Source organism: Belonocnema kinseyi, chromosome 8, assembly GCF_010883055.1.
Source record: "Belonocnema kinseyi isolate 2016_QV_RU_SX_M_011 chromosome 8, B_treatae_v1, whole genome shotgun sequence".
NCBI classification, from domain to species: domain Eukaryota; kingdom Metazoa; phylum Arthropoda; class Insecta; order Hymenoptera; family Cynipidae; genus Belonocnema; species Belonocnema kinseyi.
Genome location: NC_046664.1, coordinates 31454332 through 31473407, shown reverse-complemented (window position 1 = coordinate 31473407; position 19076 = coordinate 31454332). Strand labels below are relative to the sequence as shown.

Here is a 19076-nt window from a genome sequence, read left to right as displayed (position 1 = left end):
TGTTCATAACAGAATAAAATATCATGGAAATTACTTTATCACTTTTTAATGCTATCAAATACTGTTTCAGAATCTTGATACCCAGGTAAAAGAGCATGAGAGCTACCAACAAGCCTACAACGAAGCAGCAGATTGGGTTCGAACCACGAAGGTAGAATTACAGCAACATAGTATAACCCATGGTGAAAGAGGTACAGTAGTTGATCGAGAAAAAAAAGTGAACCAAATCATCCATTCACTACCAAAAGGTCAATCCCTGATTTCAAAAGTCATCGAACTTAATCAAGCAGTCGTTTCAACAACTGGACCTGATGGTCAGGAATCAATCAATCAAGATATGAATCAACTCCAAACAGATTGGAATAGTCTGCAGTCTCAATGTCATGAATCACAAAACATTCTTTCCAACTGTATAATTTCCTGGTCACAATTCACAAGTGCTTTAAATGGCATGAAGCAATGGATTGATCAATTCCATAAGAAGATTAGTGAAGAACAAGTGAAAGAAAACAAAACTCCAGAGGATTTGGCCAGGTGTAAAAAACTCGTAGAGGAAGCTATGAATCAGAAACCAGTTCTTGAAGACTTGAATGATAAATGTGAAAGTTTGATGGAGTTGAGTGCTTGCAGTTGGGCGAGGGACAATACTGTACAGCTTCAGGCTGAATACACTTCTCTTCTAACGGATGCTCAAGGATTAGTTTCTAAAGTTGAAAAGAATCTTTCGGATCATACAGAGTTCTTGAAGGCTAAGAAAGAATTGGAAGAATGGCTACAAACTGCTCATGGGTCGGTTCAAGATTGTGTTGGAGTTGGAGACATTTCTTGGGCTAAGGACAAACTGGAAACTATCAGGGTAAGTTAGATTCAGTGCCTTAGTTTCAAATAATTCAGTTTTCTCATCTTCTATTGTCAGTATTAGTGTATTTTAGAATTCCTTTTACATAAAAATTGACTGGAAATTCTTGATTGCAGCTGGTATCTACAAGAATCACTGAAGGTCAACATTTGCTATCAACTCTACAAAATGCTTTTGCGAAAGCAATCAACACTGCCTTGCCAGAACAACAGGACCAGCTCAGAAACGATATGGGAGCTTTGAGGTCGAGTTGGGAGCAACTAAGTATTGATCTCAACACTGTTCAAGCTCAGATAAAGTCAGTTATGAACCGCTGGGAGGATTATTCAGATGCTCATGATAGATTCGAGCAATGGCTATCAGAGACCGAAGAAACTTTAAACGTTTTGCCAGATACCAAGGGTGAATTTGGTGAAATGAAGACCTTGCTCGAAAAATGTAAGCACTTGACTGAAGAATTCAAAAGCAAAAAGTCCGACCTTGATCATCTGCTTACTGAAGCTCTTGAACTTTCCAAATGGTCAAATGATGACACTACACGAAATCAAACAAGCCTTCTTGAATCTCGATGGGAAGCTCTTGGACAACGAGTGGAAGAACAGAAGAAATTATTTGAAGAAGAGGTTCAAGTATACAACGCTTATCACTCAGCTCTTCAAGAAACTGAGAAGTGGCTCTTGCAAACCTCTTTTCAACTAATGTCCCACAATTCTTTGTATATCACTAACAAAGAGCAGACAATCGATCAAATCAAACAGCATGAAAATCTGTTGAATGAAATTCAAAAGTACGAATCAGTGCTGGATAATCTCAAGGCCAAAGGTCATGGACAGATTGATCGATACGAATCTGTTAAGCCTTCCATCAGGCTCACTATTGAAACTCAACTTCAAAATGTTCGTGAAAGTTACAATTCGCTTCTGAATACTGCTCTGCAAATTAAAAACAGATTGGCTGAATCTTTTGCCAAGTTCCAGGAGTATGAAAATACGTTGGAGAGTATTATGAACAACTTGGATATATATGAACCAGAAGTTGCTCAGGAACTTCAGGCACCTCTTGATACTTTGGAATCAGCTGAAGAAAGTCTAGAAAGGGCTAGAATTCTTCATAATAAACTTCAAGCTGAGAAAGGAAGACTAGCAGTGGCTGTGGAAGCTTGTGAAGCTGCAGCTGCTTGTCTTTCCAGACCTGGAAGTCCTCTTGATGCACCTCCGGTGCAAATTCCGGCCAAAGAAATCGAGGTTCGAAGTCGCCTTGAAGATCTCATCGATCAGGTATTTATACCTGTTTCTTTTACTGTGATAGAGTTGTTAGAGCTGTATTTAACTAAATCAATTTTTAATGCTTTGAAGTAGTGGCTAGTTTGTTAAGAATATGCAAAGAAACTTCTATGCAGAAAAATTAGTTTCGATTGCACCTCTGTTATTATTTTTTATAAACTATTTGTAATCATAGATTAGAAGTTTCCATAAATGTATTCAAGTACGCTAGATTTCATTCACAATTTAGTTAAATTCACTAGAATTTAATTAAATCACAGATCAGTTAACCAGTCTTCAATTAGTATGAAGCACATTTTTTTAATTAGTGATTTATGTCAGCTTTTTTCAATTACATACTGTAATTGATAAATCTGTTCTGTAGTTTAAAGTGGTTAGGCCAAGCATGAAGTGAAAAATATTATCTTAAAACCCTAGTTAAGTCGATCTGAAGCAATGCCTATTCTTTAATTTTCTTTTGCATTTAATCTTTGAACCCTATAACTAGTTAAAAAAAATCCTTTGAGGTGTACAAAATTCTTAATTTTAGCATGAAAATTTGTAAATTGTTACTTTATGCACAACGTATTTTAACCCGTAATTGAATGCACGCTTTTTTATTTTGTTCATTATTATTTGGCTCACCTTTGCGCAGAAGGATAACGAAGATTCGGCTCATAGGCTGAAAGCGCTGATAGAAAATATAGAGCGAAGTGGCTTCTTAGCGAAACTTAACCAATTGTGTTGTGAGGTTTGCATTGTTCTTTTATGTTCCGTCATCTATGAATACCAAAGGAAATCTTCTTAACGAAATACTTTTTTTAATCCTTAAGATGCAAACACATTTGTCAAACGTGACAAAATCAGTAAGTGAACTGGAAGAACAGACTCGCCAGAAGAACGCACTTCGAGCCTGGATAAATCAGCAGCGAGCCATATGTGCAGAATGGAAATCAAGACCAGCAAAATTGAGAGCTGAAGCTGCCCAGGCAGAACTTCAAGCTATGAACGATTTGCTTTCTAACGTCGGAGAACGAAGGTCACGAGCATGGACTGAATTGTCACTTATTCCAGATCAAGACGATGACATTGGAGAAAGTTTGAATAAATTGGAAACTGAATTAATTGATGCCATAGCTGGGAAGCAGGCTTCACAAGATTTGATTCAGAAGTACAGAAATCAGGTTCAAGACATCCACACCTGGTTTGATAATCTTTCAAACAAGGTGGATGTTATTGAGAAGGGATCTGGTTTCACGATTGGACAGAAAATTTCCTCTGTCCAAGAAATAACTTCTGAATTTGAGAGCCAAGGACCGGAAAGATTGGACGAGGTGAAGATACTAGGAGACCAAGTGATGGATTCAGTCAGCAACCTCGATTCGCAGCAGATTGAAGAACAGATCAAATCAGTTGAAAGAAGACATGCTGATGTTGGTAAAAAACTACAAAGGAAGGCCCAAGTTCTAGAGATGACAGCCCAGGGTATTGAAGCCACAAGAAAGGAGATCGAAGAAAACAGGGACTGGATCAGTCAGAAGAAACAGTTTACTAGGATCTCAGAGTCTCTTGGTTTCGAGACCAAATTAGCTGAAGAAAAACTTCTGGCCCTAAAGGTAACTATGTTAGCCAAAGGTTTTATTAACTTTCATTAATATTTACTTATTCCTTATATTTTAAAATATGTTAGGCAACTTTAAAGGAAGCAGAAGGGAAACAGGTGATAATTAATGCTCTCGAAAAACGAGTAGGAAACATGCAAAATGAACTAGAATCTAGTGAACAGCAACAGTTGGAAGTTGACACTCGATCATTGCGCGGTGAACAAGTTGAGCTTTGTTCAATTTTGAGGGAGGAAATTTCAGCAGCAACTGCAGCAGCTGAAGCTAGAAGAAAATTTGAAGGTGACCTTGAGAAGGCTCGTGCTTGGATAAAATCGAAAAGTAACGATTTGAAGAAGCTCAGCAGCTATTTGCCTCTTAAAGCTGGAAAAGTTGAACAAGATATAGTCCAGCATAATGGTTTGGAAGCTGATATAAGGGCCTTCAGTGAGAAGGAACTGAATGAAATTCTGAAACAAGGTAATAATCTTCTTAGAGAATGTAATGAGGAAGATCGTGATCGTCTCCAAGGATCATTAAATGAACTGAGTGAGGAGTATGAACAACTACAGAAGGAAGCTAAAGAGAAGCAGGCTGCACTAACTGATCTCCTTCAAGGTCGTAAAGCTTTTGAAAATGAGATCGATAAGTGCGAACGATGGATTAAGGAAGCTGAGGTTGCTACTTCTTCTGAATTAAGGAGCTCGAGTGTTGATGTTCTTCGGGAACAACTTGCGAAGGTAGGATTGATTCAAGATTCATTAACACCTTTTACTCCTAATATTTTAAATTTTCAACATCCTTTATTCTTTTTAGTATGATCGTTTGAAGAAGGAAGCTAAAGAGTACGCAGATGATATAGAGAAGATAACTCAGCAGGGCAAATCAATCCTCCCAACAGTAAGTGATGTTGATAAACTGGAACTAAATGAGCAGTTGAAGAATATGAAAGAAGCTCATGGAAGAGTAGCTAATGTGATCAACGAGCGAGCAGCAGCTTTGCAAGAAAACATTGGCGAAGCTGAAGAAGCAGCTGCTCGAGTTGCAGAAGCTGTGCAGTTTATGACTGATATTCGACAAGAACTGCAAGAACTAAACAAACCAATAGGATCAAGAGTTGAGGATGTAGAGGGCATGCTCGCTGCCTATGAGAAAATTCTTGGTGACCTGAAAGACAATAAAGCCAAGCTCTCTGATCTTCAGAACGTGAATGTTGGAAACCTTCATGGAGTCATTACTCAGCAAGATGATCTGATAAGTGCCTTAGAGGCACAGATTGCGAAGCTAAGACAACTTCTTCTTCTCAGACAACAATTTATTGCCTTGATAAATGAGATATTAACCTTCATTACTAAGTATACGGAAATAGTTAGAGATATCGAGAAAGGCGGACAGACAACTGAAGAGAAGATTAAGAAGTATGATGATGTGATTCTCAAAATTCAAGAATGCGAAGCCACTCTTGCAAGTGCAAATGATAAGGGTCAACAAATTGCTGAGGAAGGTTCAGCTGCTGATAAGAACAATGTTACTGATCAACTTCAGTCTTTGAAACAGCAGTTACAGACTTTGAGACGAGCTGTTGAGTCTCAAAGGGAACAACATGAACTGGCTGCTGCAGAACATAAACGTCTTGCTGATGAGTTGGCTGATATTCTAGACTGGCTTGAAGGGAAAGAAAAGGACGTGAAGACTCGTCCTCTTTTGGAAAGGAATTCTGAGAATGTAGAGGAAGAACTGAAGAAGCACCAGGAGCTTTGTGACGGAGTTAATGAATACCTGGATAGAATTAGGAATTTGAAGGAGTCTGTGAGACATGAAGATGGTATGCCTGGTTCCTTGAAAGAGATGCTTAGTGAAGCTGTCTCTTTGTTGAGTTCAATGCCCAGAGAACTGGAGGAAAGGGGAAAATATTTAGAAAGCAACTTGCAGATGAGACTGAACTATGCTGCCTTGGCTGAGAAACTTCACAACTGGGTAAAGGAAGCTGAGATAAGACTGCAGGGTAATAAGGAGGGACTTGACTTTGAGAATATCTTAAGTGACCTGGAAGAGCACAAGGTACATTGTCGCGATTATGATTTAGTTTGATGCTAATCTTCCGAAAATTATATTTTACCTTAAAATTATTTTGCAGATTTTCTTTAGTAGTGAGACTTCAATAAGAGAGCTGGTTTCTCAGCAGATTCAACAAGCTGCTGATAAAATTTGGCCCTCTTTAAATCCATCCGAGCAGGAAGAGTTGAGCGCTGAACAACAGCAACATACTCAGCTTTTGAAGAACACTTTGAACACTGCTAAGTCTCAAAAAGCTCGACTTGAACAAGGGGCTGAAACTTGGAGAGACTATTCTCAAACTTTGGAACGTGTGAAGGCTGTGATTTCAAGAACTAGATTCTCTGATGAACCAGTTACAACTCTCGCTGGTCTTCAATTTAATATCCAGAAGATTACGCATGCACTCAATGATGTTCAAGTACGTATGACGATAATCTTCAGTTCCAGCGCTAACTCCTGACATTCTAACATATTTGTATCATTTGAATTTCGACTTCTTTTCAGAATCAACAGTTCGAGTTGGACCTTTTGAACGAAAGAGGCAAGGAGATCCTGCGACAAGCGGATGCGACAAATCAGACGATCATCGAAGCTCAGTTGGCGGAAATCGGTTCTGAATGGCGTGAACTCGTTTCCGGTTTGGAAGGACGTCGTGATGCTTTGGAGGCACTTTCAAAACATTGGGAAGAATTTGAGGCTCGCTGGACTAATGTTGAGGCTCGACTAAATGGAATCGAAGAACGAAGCAAACTTGTTGATACAGTTGTTAGATCCAAGCAACATGTTTTGGATACTATCAAAGTTTTGGATGTAAGTTTTTTCTGGTTTTTAAAATAAAGTTTTTAAATAAATCGTAAATGATTGTCATTGGAATAAAGCTGTAATGCTGGACTATAATACTGATTGCTTATTGTAACAGGAGCTGACTGCAGATGCTGAAAAATTGAGACCTGATGTGGAGGAAATAAATTCGTTAGCCGGACCCGTTCTGGCTTATTTAGCCGTGTTTACAGAAGGAACAGCTCGCTGCCTTGAAGAACGTATTGAAAAACTGCAAAAGGCTGTCGGCACGTAAGTTTGGAAAGAAAATGTTATATTATTTAATGCTAAAAATAACTAGTTGTACGACTTTCAAATGAAATTTTTATAAATTAATAACAAAAAACAGTCACAGTTCCAATAGAAAAAAATACATGATACAATAATAATAAAGACTTCGCAAAAATTTTTATTATAGAAAAATATTCAAAATATATTTTTCATATTGGAAAAAAGTAAAAATCAATTTTTACATTTAAACATACTATATTGTACGAAAATAAAACATTGTAAAATAATTCAAAGTTTAATAAACTTAATATTTGAGTATTTAAAATTAGACTGTATTACAGAACACAATTGGAATTTTGCAATTTGAAAATAGTAGCCTTCAAAATTGAAAAACTTTTAATTTAAAATTAAACAATCGCGAAATTAAAAATTTCATAGTTATACACCAATAAAATAGGCGTTATCAAAATTAAACCACTTCTATTTTGAAACTTTATAAAGTCAAATAATTTAATCATTAATTAACATAAATTATTCATTCATTAATAAGCATAATCAAGCCCAAAAAAATTATTATTGCAATTAGAATAAGTTCAATAAAACTATCTTTAAAATTAACAAATATTAAAATAATTAACATTTAAAATTACGCAATTTGAAAAAGCAACGTTCAGAAAAATATTTATTCAGCCTTATATTAAAGATATTATTGATATTAAATTATCATCTACATAAATAATTTTATATTAAAGATAGAATTTGCTTGATTTAATTGCAGTTTGTTAAAATCCAGCAAATCAATAAAAAGAACCATTTACAATTTAGGTAGCCCTTTGGATATATGTTATTTTTACAAATAGTGGTCAACTTTGAAAACTTTTGGATCATAAATCAGATTTTACGCATATTTAAAAAAGAACGAAAAACACACAAAAATAATTTTCAGAACAAGTTTAAGAAATTCCTGATATTTATAAAATGTAATATTTAAGTTATATCATCTTCTTATGCTTTTTGTACTTTTAGTTACAAAATTTCTAGCCAAGTCTCTGACATGGTTTCGTAACTAAAACTTAAAGAAATTTATTACATTTTAATTTTGTACTCTTGTGTTTAATATTCGGTTCATTGGTTACTAATCAATTATCTTAACTGAAAATTCAACTATTTTATTTTTGGTAGAAAAATTATATTCTTGAGTTGAAAATGCAACTGATTCGAGAGCCTAACTTTTTTCTTAAATTATGTATTTTGTTCAAAACGAAATATATTTCGATTTTAAATCTCAGGAATTTAAAGCGTTTCAGATTTAGTTCAATATGGCATCTACACTAATTTTATTTCAAACAATTTATACTATTTATGTTGATGTTTTTTATATTTATATTTATATTGAATTTTAAACAAACGAGATTATTTTTGCAACCAATAAACAAATCAATTTGCCACAAAATACATCAATTTTCAACAAAATTGTCAAATTTTAAAGCCAAAAGAACAAATTCTCTTTAAAACTCTTGAATTTCCCACACGAGTATATTCTATTTGAACAAAAAAGTTAATTTTCTACCACAAAGATTAATGTTCGACCAAAGAAGACAAACTTTTATCATATTAGATGAATTTTCAACTAGAAATGATAAATTTTTAACCAAAGATTAAATTGTTACATTGCAAGTTATTATTACAATTAATTTTTAGCAAAAAAATGAATTTTCAATCAAAAAGTTCAACCCAATATATGAGTTTTTAATTCAAAATATTAATTTTCTAAAAATGGAACAGTTACATTTTTAAGCAAAAATATGAATTTTCCACCACGAAAATTAATGCTCTAACCAAAAATAAGAATTTGCAACAACAAGAATTACACCGATTTTCAATAAACTTGTGGAATTTTTAAAAACAACGAATTCTCTGCAAAACGGTTGAATTTTCATTCCGAAAATATTGTATTTTAACAAAAAAGTTAGCTCTCTACCAAAAATTTAAATTTTCATAAAAATAGTTTAATTTTTAACCAAATAGTTCAACTAAAACCAGAAATATGAAATTTTAATAAAAAAATTAAATATCAGCTTAATGGTTTTAATTTCACCCAAGTTGTTGAATCATTAACCAAAGAGTTGCATTTTCAGTGAAAAGGATGAATTTTCAACCCAAAGTGGAATAGCTATATTGTCAGTTAAAAAAATTTTCGTCTAAGTAAGATGAATTTTCATCCAACAAAAAATTTAGTTTGACTTTTGAACATGAAAATCTAGGTTTTGAATGAGACATAATTTTTCTGCAAAGTCACGCAAATTTTAAAACCAGTAAGATGCCAAATTTTGAGTTTAAGTTTTAAAATAAATTTTCTACAAAATCAGTTGAATTTTTAAGAAAATTATTAAACTCTTATAAAAATAATAAGATTTATAACTGAGAAGATAATCTTCAGGAGGAAGCAAATGCAAAAGAAGAAATACATGTAGATATAAGATAAATAAAATACTAAAAAGAATATTACATCAGGGTTACCGGAGAACTTCATTAAAAAAATTCCCTAATTTTTTCCTGACTAATATTCCATCAAGCGGTGGGTCATTAGCAGTTGATTCCAACACGAAAAATGGTTTTTTAGTTTATAAGATAAGATAATACAACGAGGTTTCTATGAAAAAATGAATTTTCTAATAAAAAAGACGATTTTTTAACCGAAACGAATGACTTTTGAAAAAAATTGTTGAATTCTCGGCCAAATAGTTGCATTTTTATCCGAAAAAATGCAATTTTTTCAAGCAGATGAATTTTTTGTTAAAAAACTAAAGTAGTTGGTTTTTCATCCAAAACAGTTTCTAGGTAACTTTTCAAGCTCAAGATATGAATTTTTTAACAAAAAAATAAGTTTCTACGAAAAAAATTGAATTTTCAGTCCAAAAAGACGAATATTTTTTCAACAAAAAAGGATGTAAATTTAACATAATAGTTGAATTCTTTACAAAATAGTTACATTTTTAATTTTATTGAAGAAATATGAAAGGTTTACTAAAACAGATGAATTTTAAAAAAATGAAATTTTTGTAAGTTGAACTTTTATCTAGAAAAGATTTCAGTTTTCCTTTCGACACTAAAATATTAATTGTATGCAAAAAGTCAATTTTCTTCGAAATAATTAAATTTTAGGCAAAACAGTAGAATTTTCAACCAAAAAGTATGACTTTTTAACAAAATAGTGTAGATTTCAACCAAACATATGCATTTTTATTCAAGAAAGACAAAATTTCTGTTAAAACAGACGAATGTTTTATGAAAGAAAAAAAAGTTGAATTTTCATCCAGAAAAGATTTCAGTTTTCTTTTCGACGCCAAAATATAAAATTGAAATATACATTTTCGAAGAAATTGTTCAATTTTCAACAAAATAGAATTTTCTACCAAAAAGTATGACTTTTTAACAAAATAGTTTAATTTTTAACTTACCATTTGACTTTTTATCCAAGAAAGATGTAATTTCTGAAATAATAGATTTTTTCTCAAATTTAGATGAATTAAAAAAACACATAAAAAATAGTTAAATTCTTATCCAAAGAAGGTTCCAGTTCACTTTCTAATCCAAAAATAAGAATTGTAAACAATAAGTTAACTTTCTGCTAAATATTCGAGTTTTTAACCATAAAGCATGAGTTTTGAACATAGTAGATTATGTACCTAGGCAGTAAAGTTGAACCTTTTTCGAGGATGCAGAATTTAACGTCTAAGCCGAAGGCGAGATTAGGAAAGCGGCATCCGATTATAAAACAACTTTACTGCCTTGGTGCATACGATTCTTTATCTGAAATAGGCAGAATAAGAACTCTTTTTCTGCCAAACGGCGCTTGATTATAACACGTACGCACGCGCGTGGGTTGTCGTTAGAAGTCCAAAATCCACTTCGCCGTTGAACTTAAGTTTAAAATGAATTCGTCTCACTCTTTTATTTTACTACTTTTCCACTTCTCACTCCCTTCTTCCTCCTTGCTGTAACTTTACGTGCCGCTCGTCGCAATATAATAAAGTTCTATTTTGCTGCCGCTTCGCAGGCAGATAAATTGCGCAAGAAAGGTGTAGTATTTTTACTAAAAAATAAAAAAGAGAAATTTTCAAGAAATAGTTGAATTTTCATTCAAAAAGATTTTTCTCCACTTTTCAAAACAAAAATACGAATTTTAAACAAAAAGTAAATTTTCTAGAAATCATTGAATTTTCAACAAAATAATTGCAATTTTATCCAAGAAAGATTCAATATTTCTATTAAAAAACATGAACTTTTATATCAAAAAGACAAATATTCAAACTAAATATTTTTCATCCAAAAAATATTCCAGTTGTCTTATCAGCAAAAAATATGAATTTTAAACAAATGTTTAATGTTCTATGAAAAGAGTTGAATTTTCAACCGAAAAAGACCATTTTTTAACAAAACACGGAATTTTTCGAGATGATGCTTATCTCTTTTAAATTGAAATATAAAACTGAATAACAGTGATTCCTCTCTGTAGAAAGCTTTATCGTACTGTATTCAACCGTTTTGTTGATTTTTTGATAGTTTAAATGAATTTTTTTAACTGAAAATGTATGTATTTTGTTCAAAATTCGTTCTTTTTGGTTGAATTTCATTTTTTCGATTAGAAATTTAAATTTTTTCTGATTGAAATATCAACTACTACATTTTTGGTTCCGAATTTATCTTTGCTGAATAAAAATTTAATTACTTGATTGTGAGTTACTCTTTTATTAACAATTAATGTGTTGTTGCTCAAGATTCATAATTTTAATTAAAGTTTATCTCCTTGGTTGAAAAATAAGTTATTTTGTTAAAAATTCGTTTTTTTCCTTTGCTGAAAGTTCTTTTTTTTACTGAAAATTTAACTATTATAGTTATAACTTAAAATATTTTGATACAAATTTGTGTTTTTAAATTTTTTTAATGAAAATTTAACTATTCGAGTTATAAATTTAAATATTTTGTTGAAAATTTTTGTGTTTTTTTTATTTGTATTTTTTTCTGAAAATGTAACTTCAATATTTGGTTGAAAAATTATCTTTTTTATTTCAAAATTTTAACATTTATGGTTGAATTTAATCTTCTGGTATGAAAATTAATCTCTTTATTTAAAATTAAATGATTCTAGTTTAAATCTTATCATTTTAGTTGAAAATTCAGCACTCTTTTGGAAAATGTAACTATTTTTTTTAGGTTTGTTTTTGTTGCAAATTATTATTATTTTTTTCTGCTGAAAAAATTAAGCATTTAATCGTTAGTTGCCAATTTATCTGTTCAATTAAAAATTCATGAGCTTTCTTGAAAATTCATCTTCTTGGTTGAAAATTAATCTTTTTTGTTAAAAATTTAGTTACTCCCTTCTATAGCGAATTCCGAGAATTGAAGCCGCGCCGTAGGCAGGTATAACAGGAATTGTGCGGGGGCCGCGGGGTCTAAGGTTGTAACTCAGGCGAGCAGTCAAGCGTGAAAAAACAAAAGCGAAGCGGGCTGCAATGAGTTAATTCACACTCAAGGTCAGCCCCAAAATCGGTGCTATTAAAGAGTTTCTCCGTATTTATAATTGCAAATTTTTCTTTTTGTAGTTGATAGTTCAAATATTTCAATGAAAAGTCGTGTATTATTGAAAAATCATCTTTGTGTTAGAAAATCTTTCTTCTTGGTTAAAATTCAGTTATTCCAGCCAAATATTGATCATTTTATTTGAAAATTAATTTTTTTGGTTGGAATCTAAAACTACTTGATTGGAAGTTAAATTAAATTTGTTTTAAAAATAAATCTTTATTTTTATGTTGAAAATTAATTTGTGAAACTACAAATTTTTGTTATAAAAATTATAAATTGTAAACTAAAAATTATAAATTTTTATAAAAATTCAATTTTCAGTTGAAAACTGATATTTTTATTTCAAATTTCAGCTATGGGTTTGAAAATTGATCTTTTTTGTTGAAAATGTAACTATTTGGTCAAAAATTCATCTATCTTTTTGGAAATCTAAATTTTCACTTAAAAACTGAGAAACTTTAAGCGGTTTAAATTTAATTTAATATAGTTAGCACATTAACTTTAACAAAATATGCACTGCATTTTAAATATAAGTAGATAAAATTAAAATTTATTTAAATTATTATTCAAATTTATTTCTGGTTCCTATCTTGTATCTCCAGGATTCTAACCCAATGACGGCATCTTCCTTTCTAGCAAAAAATGAAGGTCCTAAGTACAAAAGTGTAATAAAAAACCTGCGACAGTCTTGTATCATGTGCTGCGAATAGTCAGCCACATGTGAGTTTATATTAGAGTTTACATCACTCTTTGCGCTGCGTCATAATTGAATTCTCTGCATGACGTAAACAGTGTGAACAGTATGGTTTCGTGAGGAAGATGAAAAAAGAGAGAATTCTAAAAAAAGATTAGGAATATGAAAAAAATCGAAAGGAATAGAAGAAGGTCGAAATTTTGAATGAAGGCTGGTGGACCATGGCTATCATAATTCATGAAGGTCTAACCAGTTTCTTTGGGACCGGAGACCGGGCGGCGTTTTATCGGTCGCCACTCGCGTTCCTGGTTAGTAGACTCATGTCGATCAAACATTGCGCGTCCAATCACTGACCACGGTAACGAGCGAAGCTAATAGTCAAGTGATAAATAATTCGATCAATAAAACTATTCTGTTGGATTTTACCCTCCTTTTGAGACAGACTATTGAATAGCAATTCGGCGCATAGCTGTCTCTTTTTGTGATTTTTAATTGTTATTTAAAAAGACAAGAAAAAAATTAATTAATTTAAGTTTCATTCAATTTGTTTCGGTTGGTTTTTTGAAGTGTGATTAAAACCGCGAGTGATTAATTTTGATGGTTTCGTTATTGACTTTGACGTATGGGTTTATGACTTCATGGATACAATGATTATTAAAGGTATTTTTTTTTAAATCTTGATTCTATTACACTCTTAACGTAGAGTTTTTCTCTGAAATTTTGTACCACCCTATCTTACGTAATTTTTGACAGTTTAATTTTTTCGTAAATTTATTTAGGCAGCATGTCCAGCGTTTCTTTAAAAAAAATCAGGACTTTTCCATGTTTTTCAGGACCAAAAAATTCATTTTTCCAGGTAACTTTTTTCTTACAGTGAAAAAATACTGTTCAGTAAAATGCAGACATTTTATTTCTCATGCGGACTCGAAATCTGATTTTGTGGTAAAAAAAACCGTTTCTTAATCATTTTAATTTCATCACGGTAAAATTCACAACGCTGCAATCGAAAATATTTCATAGTTTCTCATTTTTGTAACTTTCTCAGCAATTTCATGACCTTTTTTTAACCGATAATTTGTTGTTCATATCGTTAAAATGAGCTCAATTCCATGTGTAATGAGATTTTTTCAATTAAAACTGGTTGAAATTTTAATGAGTTTTTGAATTTTTAGCTAATTAAAATTTAGTTTTCAATCAAATATGAAAATTGCAACCAAGTTGTAGAATTTGCAACCCAAAAAGATGTATTTTCAACCAAATAATATAATTTAAACAAAAACGAATACTATTAACAACAAATTATTTTAATGTTTTAGAGGACAGTTTAATTTTAAAAACAAATATTAATTTTAAATCCAAAAGGACGAATTTTTAGTGCAAATAGACAAATGTTCAACCAAAAAGTTGTTTTTAACAAAATACTTTAATTTTCAATAAAATAGTTGAATTTTGAACACAATACTGGAATTTTCTACTACAAAAATGAATTTTCCACCAGTATTCGATTTTTTAAACAAGACTTATTAAATTTAAACTAAAAACAGTTGATTTTTCAACAAAAAGATGAATTCTTAACAAAAAATGAAACACTTGATATTTAAACTAAAACCAAATGAATTTTTAACCAAATAAATAAAAAATAAACAAGAGCTGAGTTTTGAAAAAATTAAATTTTTAAACCACCAGAGATAAAAATAAAAAAACAATGAATTTTCAAAAAAGAAGATTAATTTTCTCAACGCAAAAAAAAGAATTTTTACAAAAATACATAAATTTTCAAGAAAAGAAGATAAATTTGCATAAAATTTTGATTTAATGAAACAGTTAATTTTTAAACCAGAGATGGATTTTCAACTAAAATGATGAATCTACAACTATGGAAATAAATTTTAAACAAAGTGAGTCAAATTTTAACCAAAAAACACACATTTTCAAACCAAACGATACATTTTCTAACAAAACCGTCAAATAAAAAATATAAATTTTCAACAAAGTGGTTCAACTTGTACCTAAGTAGTTGAATTATTATATTAAAAAATTCGATTTTCAGCAAAAAATTGATGAGTTACATTTTCAGCAAAAAAGTTTTTTTTTCCGTTTTCCACAAAGTAGTTAAACTTTCAACCAGCGAGATGAACTTTTAACCAAAATAATGAATCTTCCACAGGATTAGTTAAATCCTCAATAAAAAGAATTAAGTTTCAACCAAAACAAAAACGATTTTGCAACCAAAAAGATGAATTTTCAACAAAAAAAGAAAAGTTTTTTTTTATAAAGTTGTTCAATCTTCACCTAATTAATTAAATCTTCTATGAAAAAGGCGAATCCTCAACGAATAATGCCATAGTAGATGTTTCAAATAACAATGTAATATTTTATATTTAAACCAAGAAAATATTGCAATTTAAAATAAAAAAACACGTTAAATTGAACAAAAAAGATGACTGTTTAACAAAATAGTTGATTCTGCAACCAAAAATATGAATCTTTAAACAAGAAAATATGTTTCTACTAAATTTCTGAATTTTTAAGTAAGAAGACTATTTTTTCACAAAAAAATACAATGCTTCATCAAAATGTCTAAATTTCAAACCAAATAGTTATATTTTTCACCAAGAAGATTAATTTTCTATCAAAAGGACGAATTTTCAATAAATCAGATTACTATTTTCAACCAAATAGTTGAACTTTCAAACTAAGAAGATCAAGCTTACCCAAAAATGGAATAGTTAAATCTTCATTAAAGAAAATTTTAAATTTTAAATTAGAAAAGAGAAATTTTCAACAACAAAAAAATATTTTACTTTTTTAGTTTAAGCAGTTAACAAATATTAATATTGACAATAAGAAACAATTAACAAATATTTTTAAACTTTCAAACCGAAAAGATTAATTTTCTACAAAACAGTTTATTTATGAGCCAGGCTATTTTTACTAAGTTCATTTTTTAGTCCTATTATATTTCTGAAAAAATCTTTCTAATTTCAGTACTAATATTTAAAATATACCATTTTTTAAAATCACTCAGTACTTTCAACTTCAATAAAAATAGTTTTAATCATCAAGAAATTTCGAGACATTTTATAATTAGTTAGCAAAACTAAATCTTTAATTATAAGCAAGTACAAATATGAACAATTTTAAACTCAAAAGTTTTTAAAAACAAAACTGAGACTTTCTTAAAAAGCGGTGTAGGCAATGATTTTAGGTTTAATTTGAAAACTTTTGTGGAACAACATGTAACTATAATTCAACAGAAATTCATATAAGATTTTCTAATGTACTAAAAAAATTATTGTTTGTATTTGAAATAACAATTGAAGAAAAATAATTCTCAATGCGAAAAAACTCCAAGAACAAGATTCTCATTACAAGACATATAATTCTAAAAAACTATTATGCATATTTAAATAAAAACTTATATTAAAAAGTAACTGCCCGGAATGTAACGTAGCCCAAAATTCTCTAAACTCAGAGAACTTTCAACCAAGTGCTTTAATTTTTCAGAAAAAAGATAAACTTTTTTGAAGGAAGGTGAATTTTTAGCAAAAAAATTATTTTGAACCAAAAAAGATCAATTTTTGACCACAAAAGATCACTTTTATACCATTAAAGATAACTTTTCTACTAGAAGACGAGTTTTCAATCAGTTGCATTAAACGAATAAAACCTAATTTTTAATAAAATTGCTGAATCCTCAGCCAAATAGATGAATTTTCAATCGAGGAAAATGAATTTTAAACTAAATAGTTGAATTGTTTACTAATAAATATATTTTTGAAGCCAACAATAGAATCATCAAATTTTTATACAAAAAAGAGATCTTAAAAAAAACTTAGCATATTTTTGGATTACTTAATCATTTCCATATATTTCGCATGCATATGCTACTTTCTCGTATCGTAGCAATTTTTGAAAATTTCAAATTGTTTACTTCATTTAGCTTTTAATTATAAATCAAAATACTGCATCTATAACACCTTGATTTAATATTTTTTATATATTAGATAAAAACAAAACATTTCAAAAATATAAAAATCCCCAATTGTAAAATTCCCGAATAGTTTATAATATTATCGAATTTTAAATATCCCAACAGTTTATCATATTATTACCGAATTTTAAAATTTCATTAATCAGAATACGATAATAAAATATTTGGATTACAAACATTTTTTTTAATGTTAAATAAATTTTTCTTTATTTTTCAATGCAAGTTTTGTTTCTTTAAACATTCATAGCAGGTTTTTTAAATTATTGCTCTTCAAACCAACAACTTGTTCTTGTATTGCTCTTTTAAATTGAAAAATATTTTTATTCAACACTCGACCGAAATTACCACCTTTTGCCCCTGATAATAGGGACGAAAGTAGCATATACTTCCTGCAAACCTCATTTGCGGGGCCAAAGTAAAATTTGCGGGGCGAATGTAAAATTAACGAGGCGAAAGTAAAATTAGCGGGGCGAAAGTAAAATCAGCGGGGCGAAAGCAAAATTAGCGAGGGGAAAGTAAAAATTACGTGGCGAAAATAAAATTAGAGGGGCCAAAGTAAAATTTGTGGGCGAAAGTGAAATTTGCGGGGCGAAAGTAAAAATTAGTCGATCAGAATTTGAGGCGCGAATAAAGGTATAGAACAATGCGTCGGAACCGCTTTTCAGATCCAAAAGGTGGCCACGGTCGAGAGTGGAATAAAATACTATATGCAACACGGGACGAAAGTAAATTTTTCTCTCAAGCAATTACTAGCCAGTAAACGCAACCTCGGGAAAAATCTTCTCGATCGGGCAGTAAACTCACCCACGGGAAAAATCTGTTCCTTTCGCCCCTTGTTACATAATGTACTATTCTTTAATAACTGTTATTTTAAATTCAAAAAATAATTTTGAATATCGACACAAAAATTTTCATCAAAATATTTCATTATTACATTTTGAATGAGTAAATAGGATTTATTAAACAATTTTTCAATTGTTTAACTTAAATAATTTTTTAATTTCTGAAATTTAGCGATATCGGATATTTTATAAATCGGCAACTTTGTGTAGAAAATTCATATTTTCAGGATTTTTCAAATTTGGAAACATTATAAACTTTCCGCAATTATTTTCAAATTAGCAAATATGATACATTTTTCTGGAATTTTATTATTTGGAAATTTTCAAATGGGGTTTTCGGAAATTTTCTGTTTCGAATATTTAACTTTCAGAATTTTTTTTTCAGTGACAAGATTTTTATTTTTCTGGATCTTTCAGACGTCCCTGTATTAAATGAATTGCGGGTATAAGATAAAAAATTATTTTAAAAAATTAAGATACTTTATCAATTTTTAAAGTATTTAAAGTTTTAAAATATTCAACAATAATATTACTTTATTTTAAAGGGGTTAAAATGTCCGTCCCAAAATTTTGTAACAACGCAACTATTTTTCAAAATTTTCATATTATTTTGGATTTTATGATTAAAAAAATTAGTGAAAAATTATTCTTCGGGTTGCAAAAAATTACCGTTTTTGAAATATTTACAATGAAAATTTATTATCTTCTTTCAGTTAATATTTTTAATATTTTAATACTTGAGAAAATTCGGAATTTATAATTTCTTAAGGTTAAAATAAACATTATATTGAATGTTTTATGATGTTAAGTGAACAATTTTACTTAAGTTTAATTTTGAGCATAAAAGATATTCTCCAAATCAATCAATTTTCTTTGACACATGCTAAGATATTTTTAACATCATTTAATGAAACGCATATCTTACACTAAATTCTAAAGTCCCTTTTTGTAATTTTTTTAGTCAAATATTTTAGCTTTGTTGACATTTTCAAAATAATAACTTTTGAAAAACGGTATTCTAGATTTATCTTTCCAACATTTTATTTTATTCCTTCTTCATCAACGTGTTACACGATATTTCGAAATCAATTTCAATAAATAAATAAACTTAATTTTAATATAATATTTTA

General features: G+C 30.1%; 1 protein-coding gene across 1 annotated transcript in view; it reads left to right on the top strand.

Moving 5' to 3' along the window:
• The window catches only part of LOC117179063 (nesprin-1-like), a 296643-nt gene that overhangs the window by 171499 nt on the left and 106068 nt on the right, over positions 1-19076 (top strand). The window contains exons 25-32 of the mRNA XM_033370700.1: positions 71-856; positions 976-2136; positions 2955-3737; positions 3812-4462; positions 4539-5783; positions 5860-6198; positions 6285-6590; positions 6700-6851. Coding sequence (XP_033226591.1) covers positions 71-856; positions 976-2136; positions 2955-3737; positions 3812-4462; positions 4539-5783; positions 5860-6198; positions 6285-6590; positions 6700-6851 — 5423 coding nt within the window. The remainder of the gene's footprint in view (positions 1-70; positions 857-975; positions 2137-2954; positions 3738-3811; positions 4463-4538; positions 5784-5859; positions 6199-6284; positions 6591-6699; positions 6852-19076) is intronic.